The following is a 19562-nucleotide window of genomic DNA, read 5'->3' as shown; positions in this document are numbered from 1 at the left end:
ATATATAAGTTTATTTTTAATTTATAAAATTAATGTAAATATTTTGTAAATATTATGTAAATATCATGTAATACTGTAGTCATAGAATACATAGACCTCACCAAATATGTTCACTTACTTCTCAGGCACTAATGAACCTTTGCCATGGCGGTCCTTTAAATTGAAACATTGCAACCATCATACTCATGGCCTTATCCTCCGTGGCAATAAGGCCGGATGAAATTTAGAATTCTACAATTGTTTTCTTTGCAAAAAAAAAATGTTTATCTCTTATATGTACCTATTAGGTATATACTTAAAGCTATAAACTTACAAATCATTTACAAAGTTACATGTAGGTAAGTCCGCTAAAGGCGCGCCGCCAAGCAGCTGGTGGTCTCAGGCATCCGCTATAACATTGCACACGATTCTAAACAAAAATGTATCAATTTCATCTTAATTTTATCTTAAATACCAACAAACAGTTGTTTTGAAGTGTTAGGATTTTAGGGTTGGTCATCTATGATGACAGCATTTTTGGAAACCTCTCATATTTTCCGGAATCAGCTGGACCTTACAAAATGTCATTGCATTTATTAAATTGGATAAAAATAATATGTTATCCTGTGGTTGTTTTGTCAATGGGCTTCAAAAGTTGTTCATTGAGAACTTTTTTTTACAGTTCACCTCACAAGAACTGGCCAAATATTTCCACTAATCCTAATCTAAGCTGCTGGGCATTTATTCGCTTAAACATGAGTTACAAAAACAAGTTGAGCCGCATTGGAAAAATGTTAAAAACGGACATATTACGGACTTCAAGACGGGCGTGGGCCGTCCCTTTTAAGTGATCGAGATCAATTTAAATTTGTAATACAGCGGTCATAAGTTAAGCAGTTTACTTCAAATGTGCGTTGCCTAACATGTGTTCAGATTTTTTGTTAATTTTTCATTAATATTTTAAATTATTTATTGATATGCATCTGAGCAGGATGTGTTTGTAGCTTTTTGTAGTTGCGGCATAATTTTATGGAATTGTCGTAAACCGGGTGGTTTAGCGTAGCTATACCTAGATATATGTATAAAAAATAATGGATATTAAATATGAGCAGTATATTCTAAAATTCGTATTTTCTCAATCAGTACGAATTTTAGAATATACTGCTAGAAAAAAAATCCCAGTTATTATAATGCAAATCCTCACTATCACCTGGCAGTTACAATCTCAATTCTCGATTAGAATGAATATGAAAGACACATGTCAGTAGCAAGGGATTGGCAGGATATTAGAGCATGCTCCACACACGGTGATCTAACGTTCCTGTCTACCCCAATAGGGAGTAGGGACCTATGCGTGTATAAGATCATGGATATGATGAAACTAGCAGATTGATTACATCGCCTTAATATAACGATATGCAAGTCCAGCTCGAGATATTTCTCGCCTAGTTAATAAGTGTATTTGATTTAAAATATAGATTGCTTTTGGTTGGAAATTATTGACATCGCCGCTGTTAATGTTTCCGCAAATTAATTGCGTGCCAATAATGTAATGTCTTTGGGACCAATACGGATTTGTCACTGGTATAGTACAAAATATATAAAGAAAAAACTCCTTTGGAAGATATTACTTTTTAAAATGAATAAGGTGGGTAAACTTGCAAGCTTAACCTCAAATATATCTTCAGCACCATACAGGGGGTATTACCTATTTCATCCTCCGAGCCTTTTTCACAACTATGCTAGGGTCGGCTTCCAGTCTAACCGGATGTAGCTGAGTACCAGTGCTTTACAAGGAGTGACTGCCCTATCTCTCCCCCTCAATACCCTTGGTTAGACTGGTGTCAGACTTACGACTGCCAAGGATGTTCAATGAGAGGATAGTTCTTTGCCCACTAGGCTACCACGACTTTTTTCAGGGAGTATTATCTATTTACGATACGAAAAAGGTTCCACTCATTAATAAAATTCATATAGATATTTTCACTACTTCTTTAATAATTTTATTTTAAATAAATAACTTACACCTTAATTGATACAAAACAACCATACATTGATCATGTAATAAATAAACATTCACTTTCACAACAACACATTTCATCAATAAATAATAAATTACATTTAATTAACGTTCGTATTTAAAAAAAACATACCTAATATACACTATAAATATTTCTATCTCTATTTATTCCCCTGAAACTTTCATTAACTACTGAGCTCCTACCAGAACATTTTAGTGTGTAAAATGCCCATAATTTTCACCTAATAGTTCATCTATTCCTATCAACAGACGATTAAAAGATATCTCTGTTACCATTCATAAAGTAACTAGTTAAAATGTATCCAGTTTAATTTTCCAAATACGAACATTAGCAATATAAAACAAATAAACATCCGAACATAACATTACATCATAGTTAACATCATTTCCTAAACATGTACGTACAATTGTTGATAAATTATTCTCCATTGTATTTACAATTCTACTGCACCTTTAAGACTCTTCCGTATTTTTTCATTTGGATGATCGAGCAAGTCTACTTGTAACATTTTGTAACGTTTAACGAAATCTAGCAGAACTTTAGTCTTCAGATCACTGATTATTACACAAACTGGAGCAACCCAGCTCTGTTCAAACTTTGCAGCGTACTAAACGAAGTTATAAACACATAAGTATGTACCTTATTTTTGCCTCCCAACTCCCTGATCTAACTTACAATATGACTTCAAACTACTAAGTACAAAGCTACTTGATTACTCAGTCTCATTTTCCCCATTACTGGGTGTCGTGGTGCTTCCCTCTTCTAACATCCCCAGTTCAATGGACGCCACACTCTCAGAGCTGTTTTCTTCAGTGACGTTTAAGCTTGGCGTGGAGGCTTCTGGCAGAATCTCACAATTTTTGCCCGTAACTCCTGGTGGACAGTAGCATTTGAAGTAGCCGTCACCGGATTCTAGGGAGACGCATTTGCCACCGTTCTTGCATGTGTCTATATTCTTGTCGCAGTAGTTGAGTTCTGTGGATAGAGAATCAGATGTGGTTATGGAGGTCTTTGTTAAAAATACTTTCTTATATCTGTTGTCAATCTTGTTGAAGTTGGTTCTTATTCGACAACTTTGTTTTATGTCATGTCCACAACTAATTGGCACACACAACCCAGTTACGTGGAATCACTACATCACAGACAAAACTGCTTCTCATACTTTCTGCCATCTGACTATATTGACGACACTCTTACAAATAACCTCAATCTTTAAAAAACCTTCAAGAAACCACCCCAAGTCCCAACTATTCATACAGCTTCGAAGTCAAAACATTACCTTCATCACACAGCATGCCTCCCCAGCCCGGCTCACAGATGCACTCCCAGGGCTTGTTGCAGGCGCCGTGCACGCAGCCGGGGTAGCGGTGACACTCGCCGCACGTGGCGCCCGTCCAGCCTACCTTGCAGCGACACTCGCCCGGCCGCCGGCAGTAGCCGCGCTCCGTGTGGCACCCGGCGGAGCAGATCGCTAGACAAACGAGTGATGATGATTATGTGTGTGGTCGTAGATAATTTTTTGGATTTAAGGCACATAAATGAAGAAACAGTATCATTTATGTGCCATTTATATGTATAAAACAGGTATATGGAACACACTTCAAAAAAGGCAGGTTCTTAAAGGCAAGTCACAAAAACTTTGACCTCCTGTATTACAGTAAAAATTCTTATAAGCTGAGTATCATCTTCATTGACATTTATCATGAATCCTTCACCATAGAACTTGAATATGGGTCATCCCCTTATGGTAAACCCTTAATCAACCAGATGTTCAATGACGCACGTTAAGACTCCAATGATTTTATGATTTGTGTTAAACTTTCTAATAAAAAAATAACTAGGATTTTTATTACGTAGGCTCAAAAGCCTTGCTTCCATCTCAATTTTCCTCGTCCCTAAAGAAGAAAGAAATTCCTAAAAAGTAGAGTTTTAAAAATACTTCTGTAACGTACGTGTCTGACACAGCAAGCCCGTATACCCAGGCATACACTTGCACTCTAGCGGCTTGTCGCAGTAGCCATGCTGGCAGCCCGGCAGCGGCTGGCAGGCGCGGCAGGTGGCGCCCGACCAGCCCAGCTTGCAGCGACACTCGCCTGGCTGCTCGCAGAACCCGCGCGTCGCGTGGCAGTCGGAGCGGCAGATTGCTGGAAATGAGGAAAGATGAAATAGTTGGGAGTTTAAGCTGAGTCTTATAATATAAGAACTATGTCTAATCTAGCTGAATGAACAGTACCCTTATCTTGAAGAATGACAACAATTTTACTAGCAAAAGTGCGTGATAGAAAATGAAATAGACGTCAGGGGTTTAGCAGAGTCCTATTAGCGATATTCCTAGTGTGTATAAGAAAACGTTAGTGTCACATTTACGCATAAGTCTCCCTTAAAACCAACCAACCTCTCGAGCATGAGGGCGCGAGTTCGATTCCAGGTCAGGCAAGTACCAATGCAACTTTTCTAAGTTTGTACGTACTTTCTAAGTATATCGACACCAATGGCTGATAAAAAGGTGAAGGAAAACATCTTGAGGAAACCTGGACTATAAAGTCAGAAATCACCAACCCGCATTGAGCAAGCGTGGTGATTAACGCTCAATCCTTCTCCGAGTGAGAGGAAGCCTGTGCCCAGCAGTGGGACGATAAAAAAAAAAGGCTGTAACAGTTAACAGTAACTCCCTTAAAATAAATACTCACGTTCAGAACAGAACAGGCCATCCCAGCCGTCCCTGCAGATGCACTCGAAGGACTCATTGCAGTACCCGTGCTGGCAGCCGGGCAGCGGGATGCACTTGTTGCATCGCTCCCCGTAGAACCCTAGCTTGCACCGACATTCATTCGGACGCTTGCAGTATCCTGGCGAAAGGGATATTTTTAGTGATTTGGGTGATAAAACAATGAAACCAATGGCCAAGTTGAATCGTATAGAAGTATTTTCTTTCTATAATTGTAATTTTTAACTACTGTACTCATTGAACAAGTTGATATTTTTATTAGGTAGGGACTAAATGTTTCCGCAGATGCACTCGCATTGCAAAGATTGGAATTAGCTGGATTATCCGTTAATCAAATTAAACAAGAGCTTCATTTAGCTGCAGACTTTCTCTAGACTTTCTTAGACTACTATATTAAATAGCCAAAATGCCATAGGTACCTACATAATCACGCCATCTTCAAAACAGTCATGCGTTAGAGTTTGAAAGTGCACGAACAAGTAGTTTTTACTTTTTTGTATTAATTGATCGCGTGTCAATACCTGCCTCTAGTTATATAACCACAAACATTTTAAATATATATTTTCGCTCCAATCGTGCATAACATCAAAGTAGTTATTACTTATTTTCCACATAATAGAACTTGCTACTGGTTCATCATCTAATACAATTTTTTTTTCTTATTTTAAACAACATTTTGCGTTTGACCATTGGACTTTACACGCTTCATAGTGAGTTAGCTTTACTTTTGACGGTGTAAAGTCCAAATACAACTAATAAACAGAAACAAAAAGTAAAAGAATCAGAACTGTACCACTGATGCACAAAAACTTTCCCGTGCCGTCAGAGCGGATCGCTAATGAGCTAAATAAAGCGGACCGTCCCGTTATCAACTGAGTCAACTGACTCAAGAGATCGCCAGCAACATTGTATGATTGTACTCGTTTCAGTGAGAGCTTAAGACAATAAAACTTATCGACAAATTGAGTGTGAAGAATTGGCATTAAGAAAGTTTCTTTGGCAGCTTGTTTGTCAGTGCCTCCAAGTTAAAAGAACTGAAAAAAGTGAGTAGTGTTTGAGGTTCGAGACACGCGAACAACTTCAAACCCACCTTCAGTCCCCATCTATTTGCTCAGGCCTTTGTACCTAATTACCATACCTCATATATATCTAGTATCTAACATTTAAGTCATATTCATATTTCACCAAACAAAAAATCAAACACCTACAATGTTAATTTTTGACAAGTCATCGCTACTCAGAAATAGATACAAAGAAATTCTTAGAAGCAGAACTTTCTTAACGAAAGTTCTAGCTCAGTAAACAGTCCCGACTTCTTTCAGACTTACTACTAAATGACTAGGTGTCAATGACCTAGTATGGCATACTAACCTACTAAGATTTTGAATTATGATTATGGACATAAAGACTCGGTAGTCTTACCTTTATGGTAGAGAGTGCCTTATTGAACTTAAAGGGTCGTGTAGATAAGCATCTAGATATTCACTTCATTTTTAGCACTAGCTGCTTCACATGGTTAAACCCGTGTCGCGAGGGTGTTTAGGTACTATTTGTTGCTCTCGTATAACACCTAAATATAACAGTAACCGACTTCAGTGTCCACTAAGGCACCAAATATCATCTCTATCGATTCATTTGCTTATCGCAAAATTGTCGAAAACAAACTCAGTTTTGCATCCAATTCTTCAATTGTATTAGTCCTATTTTACAGCAATATTGTTACCTTATGCCTTATGTCACTCAGTCAATTCAATAAATGAATGCAAAACTACATTTGCAGGTTTCTTTCTAAACCCGTTCAAATATGGTTACAGTAGGGATGCAGTGAATGTCTTACCTTGCAGCGGATCACAGCCTTTCTTACAGATCGGCACATCGCAGAGGTCTCCCTGCCAGCCCGGCAGACACTTGGGCTCCCCCTTATCATCGCACACGTAGTGGCTGTGCTCGCTCTGCACGGCCGGCAGCTCGCACGCCTGTCGGAATCGCACCGGCTTACCGAGGGCATTCGAACGTTAGTGAGGTGCAAGAAGTAGTGGGTTTAACACAGATATTCAGTAGGGTGAGAGATAGAGTTAAACACAAACATTCAATATTAAAAGAGTGAGGTGTAAGGAGTTATACACACAAACATTAAAAGGGTGAATAGGTGTGGTGAGGTCACGTGCATGAGTGGTAGGTAAAGATTGTGAGATTTTTACGGAATATCGTTCTAATATTAAACTTATATTGAGAATTTACAAAGGTAATGCTTATTTCTGAAAAAATCTCTTCCGGCATAACTGCGAAAGTATGATGTGAATTCAAGAGTTGAGACAATATGTAAATAAAGAAAAGGAAAGGGACTAAACTGAAAGAAAATAATTGCATATACAATAAGTAGGTACATAAACAATGAGAACATACCTAACTACTACATACCAACATAAATACAAAACAACTATGATGCAACAGACAGATAGGTAGTCTTCTTTTAATTTTCTCTTAAAAAGTCCAACAGTTTGGCAATCTCTAATCTCATGAAGAATAGAATACTATAACCGAACAGCATGAACGGTAAAGGAATAGAAGACATAAATAGAATAGAAGTCGGTGGAATGGGAAGAGAATTTTAGAACGGTCGAAGGAAAACTGCTCTCGCAGGTACGATGGAAAAGGGTTACCTATAGAGGATATTGAATAGCAAACACAAAATACGGGAGTTCCAAAGTCGAATGGGGAGCCACTCGATAATGTTGCGAAAGCTAGAGACGTGATCATTGATCATACAGATATATTGCAAACGCTCAAGCTTCTTTAAGAATCAATATTAGGCTAGATTATGGTTTAGGCTATTGAGATTATGAGAGCTGGGAGTCTTTAAGTTTCATATCATAGATTAGAATTGGACTATATGGTTCTAAGATTAGAATGGACAAAGGAAAACCGCTCTGACAGGTACGATGGAAACCTTAGCTATGTATCTATTTTAATCGCATGTTTCATGATGATCGTAACTTGCTGTTTTGTCCCTATGTCATCTAGCGCGATATATACCTATACATAGACACCTATTCAGGCACGACGTGACAACAGGATTCTCTATAGAAAGCTTTCAACAAAATCTAGCTCACAGTCTTAACATAACTTGTTCAGCTTCAATGCACATTTCAAATTAAGTGTTAGCTGACATATAGAAAGCGATGCTCCTTTCATCCTAACAGAAGGATCGCACGCATCTCGCTGACTCACGCAGGAACTTTCTAATATGAGCCGCGAGAAAGCCACGAGAAAGTCGGCCGCGGGAAAATGCCGGTGAAAACATTATGTTCATCGCGTTTTGTATTTTGTTTAATTAATTACAATAAATATGTGTCTGGACCTATTTGTTTCATAATTAACCAAAAGTAAAATTAAGTTTTTAAATGAATTTGCTAATTGATTAATTGCAATTTTAGTTCCTTATTTCTAGTGATTAAAAAGAAAAATGATTTCCCTATTGCTTAAAATGATTAACAGTTGGAACGCGTGCATCATAAAAACATCAATAAACAATAAAATAACTCGACAGATTTTATTGTTTTCATTATTTTTATTAATGTTATACTTTTTTAATCATTAGATATGATTACTTTAAAATAAAACCTACACCCCTACACCCATCACACACACCAAAAAAAAAAACAAAACCTTACAAAGACCATAGACACCAAAATTTAAAACCAACCTGCTTCTTCCATTTAGGCAGATGCCTGGCCGGTAACACGCTGGTAACACAACAGACGACAACAACTAGCACAGTCCGCATGATGTCCCCATGTAGTGCAGTAATGCGGCGCGTGCGCAGGTCGGCTCGACACTGCCGTAATGTCGTGCTATTGAACTTGAGACGCTACTTTCGCCGCCGATGTGGTCACGAGGCCATTAAAAGTGAGGTTTAGGAAAGTGGTTTAGTGTTTTTGTTTGGTAGGGATGGTTGGGCAATGAACTTGAGGAAATGTTTGTTATGATTATTTTGGTTACTATATGTATAAGCTTTTTCTCAGAATTCCGGATTCTTGAATAGTTTTATCTTGTATAATCTTTTCATAGAAATATGATTAGGAAAATAATGCCTATTGCGGTATGGTACAGCAAATCTACACTTAGTACGGCTGCTTCCAATGTATGTAGTACTTTTGGCTAGGCTTTGACTAGAGTATTTAAGCCGCCAAAACATTATAAAAGGTCAAAACAATCTGGATACAAGTAGGTCTGATAGATTTTTGCATCCATTTTAATCCTAACTAGAGCTCATAACATTTAGGTACTTAAAGCTTGATCAAAACTAACTGTGACATTCTTCACCCGCTCCTCTCGTGGCCACGACTGCAATCAATAAAATTTCTACATAATTGCATTATGGAAGTGCCGGTGCAGCTCACGAGATACATTGCATTACTTACCCTTGTAACAGGAAAACTAATTAAAAGTAGCGGGACTTATATCAAGAGTGGTGACTATAAGCCGTACGATTCGCAGAAATCGAAGAGGAAAATCGTTGGATATTCTTTCTTTCTTTATATGAATATCAAATCGCTGACGCATTGGATTAGAGATTGTACCTAAATGCACAGATTATATAATAGTTACTACGTAACTAAATGCAACAGTTAGAAATTATGTCTAGAATTAGCCCTTAGGTATTCCAATTAACGACATTTTTATCGTTCTATACCCAAAAGGCAAAACGGGTCCCGATAGGACGCGAATACTTCGGTACTAATCAACAGTTGCAAATTTGCTTTTGAGGCTGTATCCTGGGCTGGGAACTAAAAAAATCGCCTTAAGTTTTATTACAGTTCTATACTGATGAGTCTAAACTAACTCTCCAGTATTTAATTTCTCATTACTTTGTGGTGTACTTTGTAGGGATGAAATAAAAATTCAAATTACCTTCACATGTTACCATTTATTTATATTATTTTTCCTTTCTATATACACTATATTATAAAGCTATATACACACACTTTAGGTCCATGTTACATTATCATACATCTTACAGAAGCTCCGACATACAAAGTTAAAAAATACACGAGTTATCACCGTTCTAGTACAATCTATTATTACTTACTATGGAAAAATAAATATTATGGAATAACATGAAAATATGTAGAAGTGCTTTATAAAAGTATCTGCTATCATTCTTAAAATGGAAATATTAAAACTTGGAAGAATTATTTCTGTGTTCGTGTACTCTACCGTTTGAATATTGTAAATTCTATTTAACACCAAAAAAACGTAAAAAAAAAACTATTAAAAATTCCAGAATTTGCTTGACATTTCTTACTACTTTATTCATCATTTTTACTATATACTTTTAATATATTTGTAACACATTTACAATATATGACCGATTATTAACAGATATAAGGCATGTACGTATCATAGCACTCGGATTACACATTTTGTTTACACTTGGGATATCACGTAACACATACAAATGCTTCTCAGACATAATAGCTACTATTTATGTAGATATAACTATTAAACATAGATCCATAAATAAAAATAAACAACAAAAAAATAACTTACATGAGCAAATGTTGAAACGAAAAAGAATTTCTAAATTCATTGTTTTTTAAAAATAATAACCAAACTATAAATAAAAAGAAAACAAAAAGTTTCGTTAGAATAGTTTTTATTCGATAATTGCCTAGAGAACTCAGGTCATGGGGTTTCATCATGGGCCGAGTTTTGTTTCAGATCTCACAATCTGTTGCCAATTTTAAGTAATTACTTTTGTACCTATATTTTACATTTCATTTGTATAAAATAAGAAGATAATCACTGAGACTCACAAATATATTTATCACTGCGATTAACATACGAGTATATTGACGTCACAAGTTTTTATTTGACGCTGCTGTATTGTCTATGGACCTAAAAAAAAACCTCAATTTTTTTTGGATGTCGGTTATATAAAATATAAGTTAAGGTTACAAAATTGTTGAAATATTTGAAATTTTAAATATTAATTAGATTATCTGAGCTTTGAAATTTACTCAAAACTCCATAGAAACCACAGCAGCGTCAAAGAAACATACAAATGTATAAACGAACACAATTCAACACAGAATAACACAGAGATATTTTATCAATACTAGGCCGTGATACACGCTTGATTTCATTGCCATTTCCTTAGTGAAAACTTTGAAAATAGAGTGAAAAACCATTGGTCAAACCAAAAAGTTCAAATAATTTTGAATAATATGGCCTTGGGTTTAGATACGTGTATGTTTTTTTTTTTTAATTGGGTGTTTTTTTTTAATATCACTTTTACAAGCAATCAACAAAATATTTTTTGTGACATTTCATTTTAGCACCCTCATATCAAATTATTTCATAACTAATCAAAGCTGGGGAAACATCTGAACCATGGTTAATTCATACAATAGTTTTAAGGAACAAGAATGGAATGTTTTAACTGATAGATATAATAAGGTTAATTATACAACTGTTAGATAAATCGTCATTCAAAATCATCAACATTATTGGTTTGTAGAAAAGTAAATGCAAAATGAATTAACATTTCATAAAGGCATAAGTTAATTTTATTTAAAAATCGATGAAGCTGCTCATAAATTGATTACGTCACATTAAAAAAAAATTCCCACTTTGCGCAAACTTTTGCGCAAAGTGGGAATTTGCGCTCCTTTGCGCTATTTGTACGATGTAAGGTATAATAACTTCACACAAGTGTCGATAAATGAAAGTCGTCTTGTGTTAAAAGTAGATAAAATTGGTTTGTATCAAAGGAAGTCAAAAGATGAATTAATAATTTTCTAAATTACACACAACATTGAGCTTTTTTAAAGTCATGCTTAATTTTGAAAGCTCGTTAATTTTGTATCATTTTAAGCAGATTTATATTATTTCCTTGTTTCTTTTATTTGTTTATTTTAAATGCTTTACCTGTTACAAATAAAAAACACATTAACCTCGCTTGCGCATTCGGCTAAAAAATAAAATACACGTCACTTCCTCACACGCAAATAGTTCACAAATTAGTAGATGTTTTAGCAAACGTGAACCCTATCTTAGATAATATTATGACTGAAACATCATATTATATGAAAATCAACGTGAATCCAATGAGAAGTATTCCACACTCACAATATAGTAATTATTGACAGTCATTAACAATTAACAAGCCCGTAAAAGACGTTTACGAAAACTTCAACGATCGTACACGACATAAATATTATTACAATGAGCGAAAGATGTAGGTGTACAGGATAGACTTGAATTGATCACTGCATGTCAAGACTTCAATTAATGTTTGCGAATTTTGTACGAGTTTTATTCAACTTGTAGAGGATTTCTCTTTGGTCATCTTCCAAATGTGCCTGTGCCCCAAATAAGCTCATATTCATCACAATTAACAATCAAATTTTAGTGTCCTTTTGTATAGTTATCGGCACGAATCTTGAGCTGTGACCTACATCTGCGCAGAAGTGATTTATTAGCAAAGAACCAATCCCGTGTGACGGCTATGACGCGATGCGCTGCGGGCCAATCACCGCTTTAGTCCGTCCCCGCGCCTCACTTCATAACACAAAAGGGACCCAATAAATTACTTCTGCGCAAGTGAAGGTCAGAGCTCAAGATTCGTGCCGGTAACTATAGCCCTCGCAAATAATATGACGCAGTTTAATCAGTGTATCTTTCCAATTTATCCTGTATACCTAAAACCTTCGCCGACTGTACCTCACAGTACAACAAATTAGAACAAACGCCATGATTTAATAAAAACAATCAAACTATCCACACGTGAGAATCACATCAACTTTAGTCCCTCCATGTGGCACACTCGCACTCAGCTGCATCCGGTTACACTGGAAGTCGACCCCGACGTAGTTGGGAAAAGGGCCGACACGAATTTTTCACTGTCAAACTATTATCGACCTTGTTTTCATTGAAATAGAATGAAAACATCAGTGAAAATGAATTGATGTTTGCTTGTCTCGCTAAAACTCATTGGCTGGGCCAATTTAGCAAGATTCAAGTAAGTTACTAATGAGAAAATAAAAAAAATGGTTGCGTCAAAAAATGTTAAGCCTCCAGTTTTATTTTCCCAAATTATTAATACCGCATTTATTCTTGAAGCAGTACAAAGTTTACGAACATGAATCATCAATCGACAATTTCACAGTCATGCCAAATGATTTTACTTCCTATTTCAATAACAACAAAGTCGACAATAGTTTGACAATGAAACAGACCTGACAGTAAAACTACCGCGCTTATAAGTCCTTCTGCCGTGTGTCTGCATACAGCGGCACTTGCTTGTACTCCGGGAACGGGTACAGGACCAGGTGGTCTGCAGTCTTGTACCATGGGATCAGACCGTTCTGAAATAAATTGAGATGAATAAGAAAACTTGGTATGTTCACAGGTATGACTTATCGATATCGGAACAAATTTGTTACGTATTAGATAAGTTTACAGATATCTTACTTAATTACTTATATGATGATACTTATAAGACGACTTATCGATATTTCAATGTAAATGATTGTTAGTCAAAAGTAGGTATTTTGACTAACAATATTTCAGTTTTGCAGTAAAATAAAAATATATCTTCGAAAGCATAAACAATTGTTAAATCAATTGAATGTGATATGATGCTTAAGAATTCATAACATGATATTACTTAAAAAAACTACATCAATGCAAATCAACTGTAAATTCTGAGGAACGTTGATTACAATTCATATAGGTGCAAACTACATAATCGCACTTAATTTCAGTTATGCAGTTCCATAATTGAGCAGTTAAAATCGCACAGTTGAAAATTACACGAATTCTGACACAACCTATAGTTACAATATATGTAACGAACAAGTTAAAAGTAATAAACTTACAATGTTTGTTCTCTTATTCGTCCCCCGTCCGTAACCGTTCCAATGGTTGCCGGCGATGCCGATCAAATCACCCACCTGAGAAATTAAAGATATATCTAGAGTTATAGATATAGTCTATACTTGTAACACATCATTATGAAATCCTTATTACAAATACACAAAAATATACAAATGCAAAAGTAACTCTGTCTGTCTGTAAATCATTCTGTCTGTACGGCTTTCAATCTAATACTTCTGAACCAATTTTAATGATAATTGTAGGCCGATAGTGTAGAGCTTCAAAAACGACATAGGCTTCTTTACATTTGGATGGGAGAAGAAGTTCCCTCTTAACGCATTTGGGATTGCCGGTATTCATGAATAACATTTTTCCATTAATATGCATGCATTATACTGGGCGAGCTTTTCCTATTTTTAACAGACTTCCGGAAAATTAATCCGTCTTTTTTTCAGCCAATACTAGCTTTCGCCCGCGGTTTCACCCGCGTCCCGTAGCCGGATGGTGACAAAAACCTTCTCCCGGGTCTAAGTTACCTCCCCTCTAATTTTCAGTCAAATCGGTCAAGCCGTTTTCATGTTATGTCGTGACAACGGAAAGCGGGTTTCATTTTTATTTTATCCAATATTTAGAAGTCGCCTGATCTGATTTACAAGATAATTTTCAATAACTGAAATCAATAAAAATAAATAAATCATGAAATACCTGGAAGGGCACGTCCTGGTACTGTCCGTAATTGGGCATGACGGCGATGCGGTCGTGCGAGTTCTGTCCGCCGAAGTAGTAGATGTCGTCCAGCGAGAAGAAGCTGTCCGACGCGTCCACGCGGTTCGTCTGCATCATCTCGTACGCTACACGACCCACCTGCAAGTCAGGGTTGGTCATTTTAAAAGCAATGTTTTTTATATGATTTTGTTAAAGTGAGAAACTTTTTTCCTTTACATTAATTTTTGAAACACGTCAAATAACTTTGTCTTTTCGAAATGGACTACGTTATAATAAAAATGTGTCCTAGCCGCTTGTCGGTGGCAGTGGGAGTTGCCATATACAGAGGTCAGCGAACTGCGCGGGATATATATTACAGTGCAGGCACATTTGCTTGGACACAGGTGCACCCACTATTCCTTCACTCTCTGCTTGCGGTGGGAGCAATCCGACACCAGCGGAGAGATCACTAGCAGGACCGACATTCACAGCCTACTGACTGCACTTACTACAAAAACTTAAGCATCTGTTGAACACTTGTCTCAATTGTTTCAACTTGAATTATTTCAACGTCATAATCTGACATTATTTTAGACAAGTGTTCAACAGACGTTTAAATGTTTTTGTGGTTCGACGATCATAGCTGAAACAGTGCCGCAGCGTCCTTTTACATAGAATTATTATCTGTGACATGCACAGGATGCGTTCCCGCACTGGACTTGCAACCACCGATAGCGGCACTGCTCACTTGTTTTACGTCACAAGAAACATAAAGAAATGTGTCCCTTGACGCTGCGTGTACTCGTCGATACAGTGTAATCTAGGCGGCGTGACGCTGTAATACATGCTTTAAAGTGCTCTCCGATTCAAAAGTGTATCAATCACTAACTACCAGGTTCTGGGCGGTGCTGTGACAGTATACCTGGCTACTGAAGGTGCAGACGAGGTAGTTGCACATGGCCAGCATGTGCAGGTCCACCAGCAGCCCCGTCAGCGACAACGGTGTGTAGCGGCGGTGGGTGGCGGCTGTCTTCGCTATGGACGGGTCGCCCAGGAATGTGTACTCGGGGTACTTGCTGCGAGCGTCTTCTAGAACCTGTAACAAAATATAACGTAAATAAATGTAGTCATATTAAAAAGTACATAATATGATAAAGATACAATTCAGTTAGACTCTACAGAACACAATGCGGAGAGTGTCGGCAGGCGCGGATGCTAGCATGGGCGCGGGAACAACTGGTTGCCGCTGCCGGCGTCACGCGCGTCGAGTAGCGGACATCACTAACGAGCTGGTCAGGCATTGGTTAAAAGTATGTAGCGTGGCGTTGCATTCACAGTACAACCGCTACCGTCTACATACATTTGAGCTACCGCGTCCGATAGTGAGGCGGTGAAAGAATGATGTTACTAGTTTGTCGAATAAGTGATTGAGTGAGTATGTAGTGTTTTTGCGAAATATAAATAAGTAGATAAATTAAGGTTATTTTATATGATTATGAATAATGATTTTATTAAACGGTTAAATAAGAAAATCCAAATATTTAAACTCACATTAGCATCATCAGTAGCTAGATAAACTCTTCGGACATCCACAGGCCTGGTGAGTTCCAGTTGATCGTAGTAATTCTTCACGTGAGCCATGTACTCGTGAATGTGGTGGAATGCAGCTTCCGTGCCCACTTTATCTGTTCTTCGTATGTGGACACTGGAAATAAATTTGAAAAATTAAATAAAGAGGAAAATGACATATGAATATTACCCGGTGATCTCTGTTGAACGAAAGACCATTTCTAGATAACAAAATTCACGTATCATGGACGTTTGCTCAATACCTTTGGCTTTGGTCAAAAGGATATTAGATTTAGTTTTGTTGCCACAATAAAAAAAAAAAACATAATAATTTTTAATAAAATAAACTAAATTATTACAGCTTGTAAACAATTTTTTCCACAACACACCAAATCGCCATTTATTTATCAATTAAACAGATATTTAACGCCAGACCAACCACAAAACAATACAAGAAAAATACAATATATAAACAAAATTAGGACCATTATCACAAACAATAACCGCGCATTATACGGTAAGTAATACTTGAACAATAACACCGCTATCGTAAAACGAAACGTAATACACTGCCAGCAAATAAAACTGAGCAAAATAATTAATTTCACGGAACATTATGGATAAAACGAACTTATCGCAACTGTAAAATTGTTTCAATCATCGTTTATAAAGCGATTATTCTTTTCAATTTCTCGTTGTTTCAAACTTTGTCTGCATATAAATGTTTTAAAAGGCCGATTTTCTTATAAATATACTTTTTAACTGAAATACTACGTCGTACATTTAAACAAACTATGCTTCACTTGTTTTATCGATAAGAAATATAAAAATACCAGCAATTGAAGATTTATTAATATATTTCTATTTCAATTAGGCTTTTGCAGGATCTTATGAAACGTCACACTAGTTGCAGTGTCTGTAATTTATCTACATTTCGTTAAAAAAATAAACCCGTCGCAAAAATTATTTCATTGCAGCTTGAGTTCCGAGTTTTATCTTACTCTTGACTTTCAAACAATAAGACGTGTAAGATCTAACTACCAAAATGACATTTCAATAAAAATATATATATATTTCAACAGAAGTCGACAGCATTTCTCTATATGGCGACATTGAAAATTAACCTACGTATACCCTTCTTCAAATTCAATTTCTAGTAAGCAAATCACTCAACAGATAGGTTATTGAAATCCACCGTTAGTTAACTTACCCAACTATAGGCGTTTTGAAGTTCATTTTAGCGATGGTATCGTTGATCGCTTTCTGCATCGCTTGTCGCGGCTTGAGCACGTACTTGAGCATCTGACCGATCCACCATGACGAAGGATCGCCGTTAAACCGCGTTATTCTAAAAAAATAATAAAACAAAATAAAATTTATACTGGTCCAGATTTAAAGGATGCCTGGAAATAACATAAAGATATAGTCTACAGATACTTTACAGGAGACATTTTGGTACATTGGTCGCCAGTTAGACGCATCCTGTATCAGAACAGAATTGTATATTTCAATGTTTTAAAACACAAATCTATGTATTGGGCCTCAGGAATCAGGCCTCCAATCCAGAGTTTTTAAACATTCAGTAGAATTTATCTGCCACACCAAATACCAACCACAACAAATTATAATTATTCTATATGTCATAACATAACTCATAAACTTATAACCTAAGGGGCGGAATTTTTAAACTTTACTTAACTTTAAATTTTTAAATACTAGACTTTCTCCACTCAGGGATACTTCTGAGTGGGCGGAGACAAGATAGAATATCAAGATGTTTGTATACCAAAATTTTAAATTATATAATTAATAAATTATAACTTACCTATGCGCTAAGTCTTTTGGTATGGCCAGCGGTAAAAACTTAGGCCTCTGCGATATTGAGTCTATGAAAGTCAGAGACAACACCTTGGCGTCGTACGTTACTGAAATTGTCATAAAAAAACTTGTTAATTGGGAAAATATAAAATAATATATATTTAACACAATTACATGTAACAAATATGTTATTATCTGAAAATGACAGACAGGATCGCACACAAACAAATTAAGGATGTATGTCAAATCTAGATTTTATGAGCAAATAGCTTGTAATAAACGAAAATAATCTGTTTTATGGTACACACATTATGATCAAACTCATTCGGGTAAATATTATACACCACAGGTTTTTCACACTTAACACAGGTTTCTTATAACAACAAATAAGTTTGTAAGTATGTAAGAACCAGTATATTATAATACCAAGCACTTGAAAACCCTCAAGAGAGGCAAATAAAACGAATATATCAAACATGTTAAACACTTGACAGTCTAACTAAATAAAGAATTTATTTGACGTTAAAATAGAGATCCTCGTTTCCATTATGCTGACTGTATTTTGCAAAGAGATACCTATTTTTTACTTTTAATTTTTTATAAACAATTTTATTCGTTTATTTATCTGTTTTAAAATAATAATTTTCACAGTTCAAATACAGTGCAAAAACTGAGGGGTCATCGGCGGTCAGCGAAGCGATCAAAAAGATTATATCAATAGACAATTTATTTTATGGAAGCTACAATTATTTACAAGAATATTATTCACAAAACATCAGCATAATGAAAACGAAACCACTATTATAATAGGCTAGGTAATAAAACTGTTACAAAGGAGTTTACATATTTAAATAATTATAGATACAAAAGAGTTTACATAAATAAATAATTGTAAAATAGGTTACACGTCAGATTTGTGGGCTGCTCCTGAACTCCTATCATGTCTTCGGGACATTCTTCAAAAATAGTTAAATTGCCCAGTATGCAAACTTCGACCTCCATAGCTGGACCATTTCAAAAATAAATCTTAATCAAGATTTAGAAATATTTAGAGGTAAACAGGTGTATAAAAGAATAAGCAATTGATACCAACAGTCGACAGAGATGGGAAGGAATTTATTGATGCTTTTTAATAATTGTTGAATAACCATACTATATCTGACAGACCCAACCAGGTAAGTATCTAAAAATACTAGTAATTCGTTCGAAAAATGAAGATACTTCTTTACAAAGATATATTAAAAGCCAGTATCATCAGCATAATGCAAACGAGGTCACATAACTTACATAAATTAAGTTAATTATTAAGTTACTTATATTATGAAAAAAAACTAAGTTTACGTGCTTCAGCTGTATGTGCGGGACGAATTTTACGCACAACGTTTTCTAAGAAGTCCGCATAACTCTCTTCTCTATTCGCCATCCAAAACTCTTTGATTGACAACTTAGATTTATCTCGAAAAAAGTAAATAATGTCAGTTCATTTAAATTATTTATGGCTAGTTATAAGGCCATATTTTTACAATTGAAATGTGTTGAACTTATTATTTATTTCAACAATAGCTGGCCTGAACAATTACAGTAAACCTATTTTACTTTTAAATAAGGGTAAGTTGCACCATTTATTTATAACAATATCCAGCTGTGAAACCGCCGCCCATTGGTTAAATCGGCGATTTGACAACTGAAAAAGATTCGGTTATAGTAAAAACTCAACGTAAGAGTATCAACAGATACAGATGTAAACATAATCTTCAGTATTCGAGGAATTTTATGTTATTCGCAGCTGCCATATGCACTGGGAGTGCGGCTCGAGAAATGTTTCAATAGGTATACAT

At 35.9% G+C, this 19562-nt stretch overlaps 2 protein-coding genes across 2 annotated transcripts in view; both read right to left on the bottom strand.

Annotated features, from left to right (window-relative positions):
• Positions 1 to 1957: 1957 nt before the first annotated feature.
• Positions 1958 to 9309, bottom strand: LOC124636641 (neurogenic locus protein delta-like). Its single transcript, XM_047172804.1, has 7 exons — positions 9174 to 9309; positions 8456 to 9096; positions 6587 to 6743; positions 4712 to 4870; positions 3974 to 4165; positions 3301 to 3492; positions 1958 to 2996 (listed from the first exon to the last, which is right to left on the bottom strand). Exons 2-7 carry the CDS (start codon positions 8534 to 8536, stop codon positions 2734 to 2736), a joined length of 1044 nt encoding a protein of 347 aa, XP_047028760.1. The 5' UTR covers positions 8537 to 9096; positions 9174 to 9309; the 3' UTR covers positions 1958 to 2733.
• A 350-nt stretch (positions 9310 to 9659) lies between these two features.
• The window catches only part of LOC124636299 (alpha-(1,6)-fucosyltransferase), a 33019-nt gene continuing 23116 nt past the window's right edge, over positions 9660 to 19562 (bottom strand). Inside the window, exons 7-13 of the mRNA XM_047172336.1 lie at positions 17732 to 17831; positions 17117 to 17254; positions 15889 to 16042; positions 15260 to 15433; positions 14338 to 14496; positions 13635 to 13709; positions 9660 to 13121 (exon numbers count right to left, since the gene is read on the bottom strand). Of these exons, the coding sequence (XP_047028292.1) occupies positions 13014 to 13121; positions 13635 to 13709; positions 14338 to 14496; positions 15260 to 15433; positions 15889 to 16042; positions 17117 to 17254; positions 17732 to 17831 (908 nt within the window). The 3' untranslated portion in view covers positions 9660 to 13013. The remainder of the gene's footprint in view (positions 13122 to 13634; positions 13710 to 14337; positions 14497 to 15259; positions 15434 to 15888; positions 16043 to 17116; positions 17255 to 17731; positions 17832 to 19562) is intronic.

Source organism: Helicoverpa zea, chromosome 14, assembly GCF_022581195.2.
Source record: "Helicoverpa zea isolate HzStark_Cry1AcR chromosome 14, ilHelZeax1.1, whole genome shotgun sequence".
Taxonomy (NCBI): Eukaryota; Metazoa; Arthropoda; class Insecta; order Lepidoptera; family Noctuidae; genus Helicoverpa; species Helicoverpa zea.
This window is presented reverse-complemented; position numbering and strand designations above follow the sequence as displayed.

What these genes read in the sequence shown, in the direction of transcription:
- LOC124636641 (XM_047172804.1), bottom strand. Translation starts at nt 8,536, where the DNA reads ATGCGGACTGTGCTAGTTGTTGTCGTCTGTTGTGTTACCAGCGTGTTA. An exon ending in AGGCTGTGATCCGCTGCAAG is followed by an intron (nt 4,871 to 6,586) that starts GTAAGACATTCA and finishes CCCTTTCGCCAG; the next exon opens with GATACTGCAAGCGTCCGAAT. An exon ending in AGGCATGCTGTGTGATGAAG is followed by an intron (nt 2,997 to 3,300) that starts GTAATGTTTTGA and finishes CTCTATCCACAG; the next exon opens with AACTCAACTACTGCGACAAG.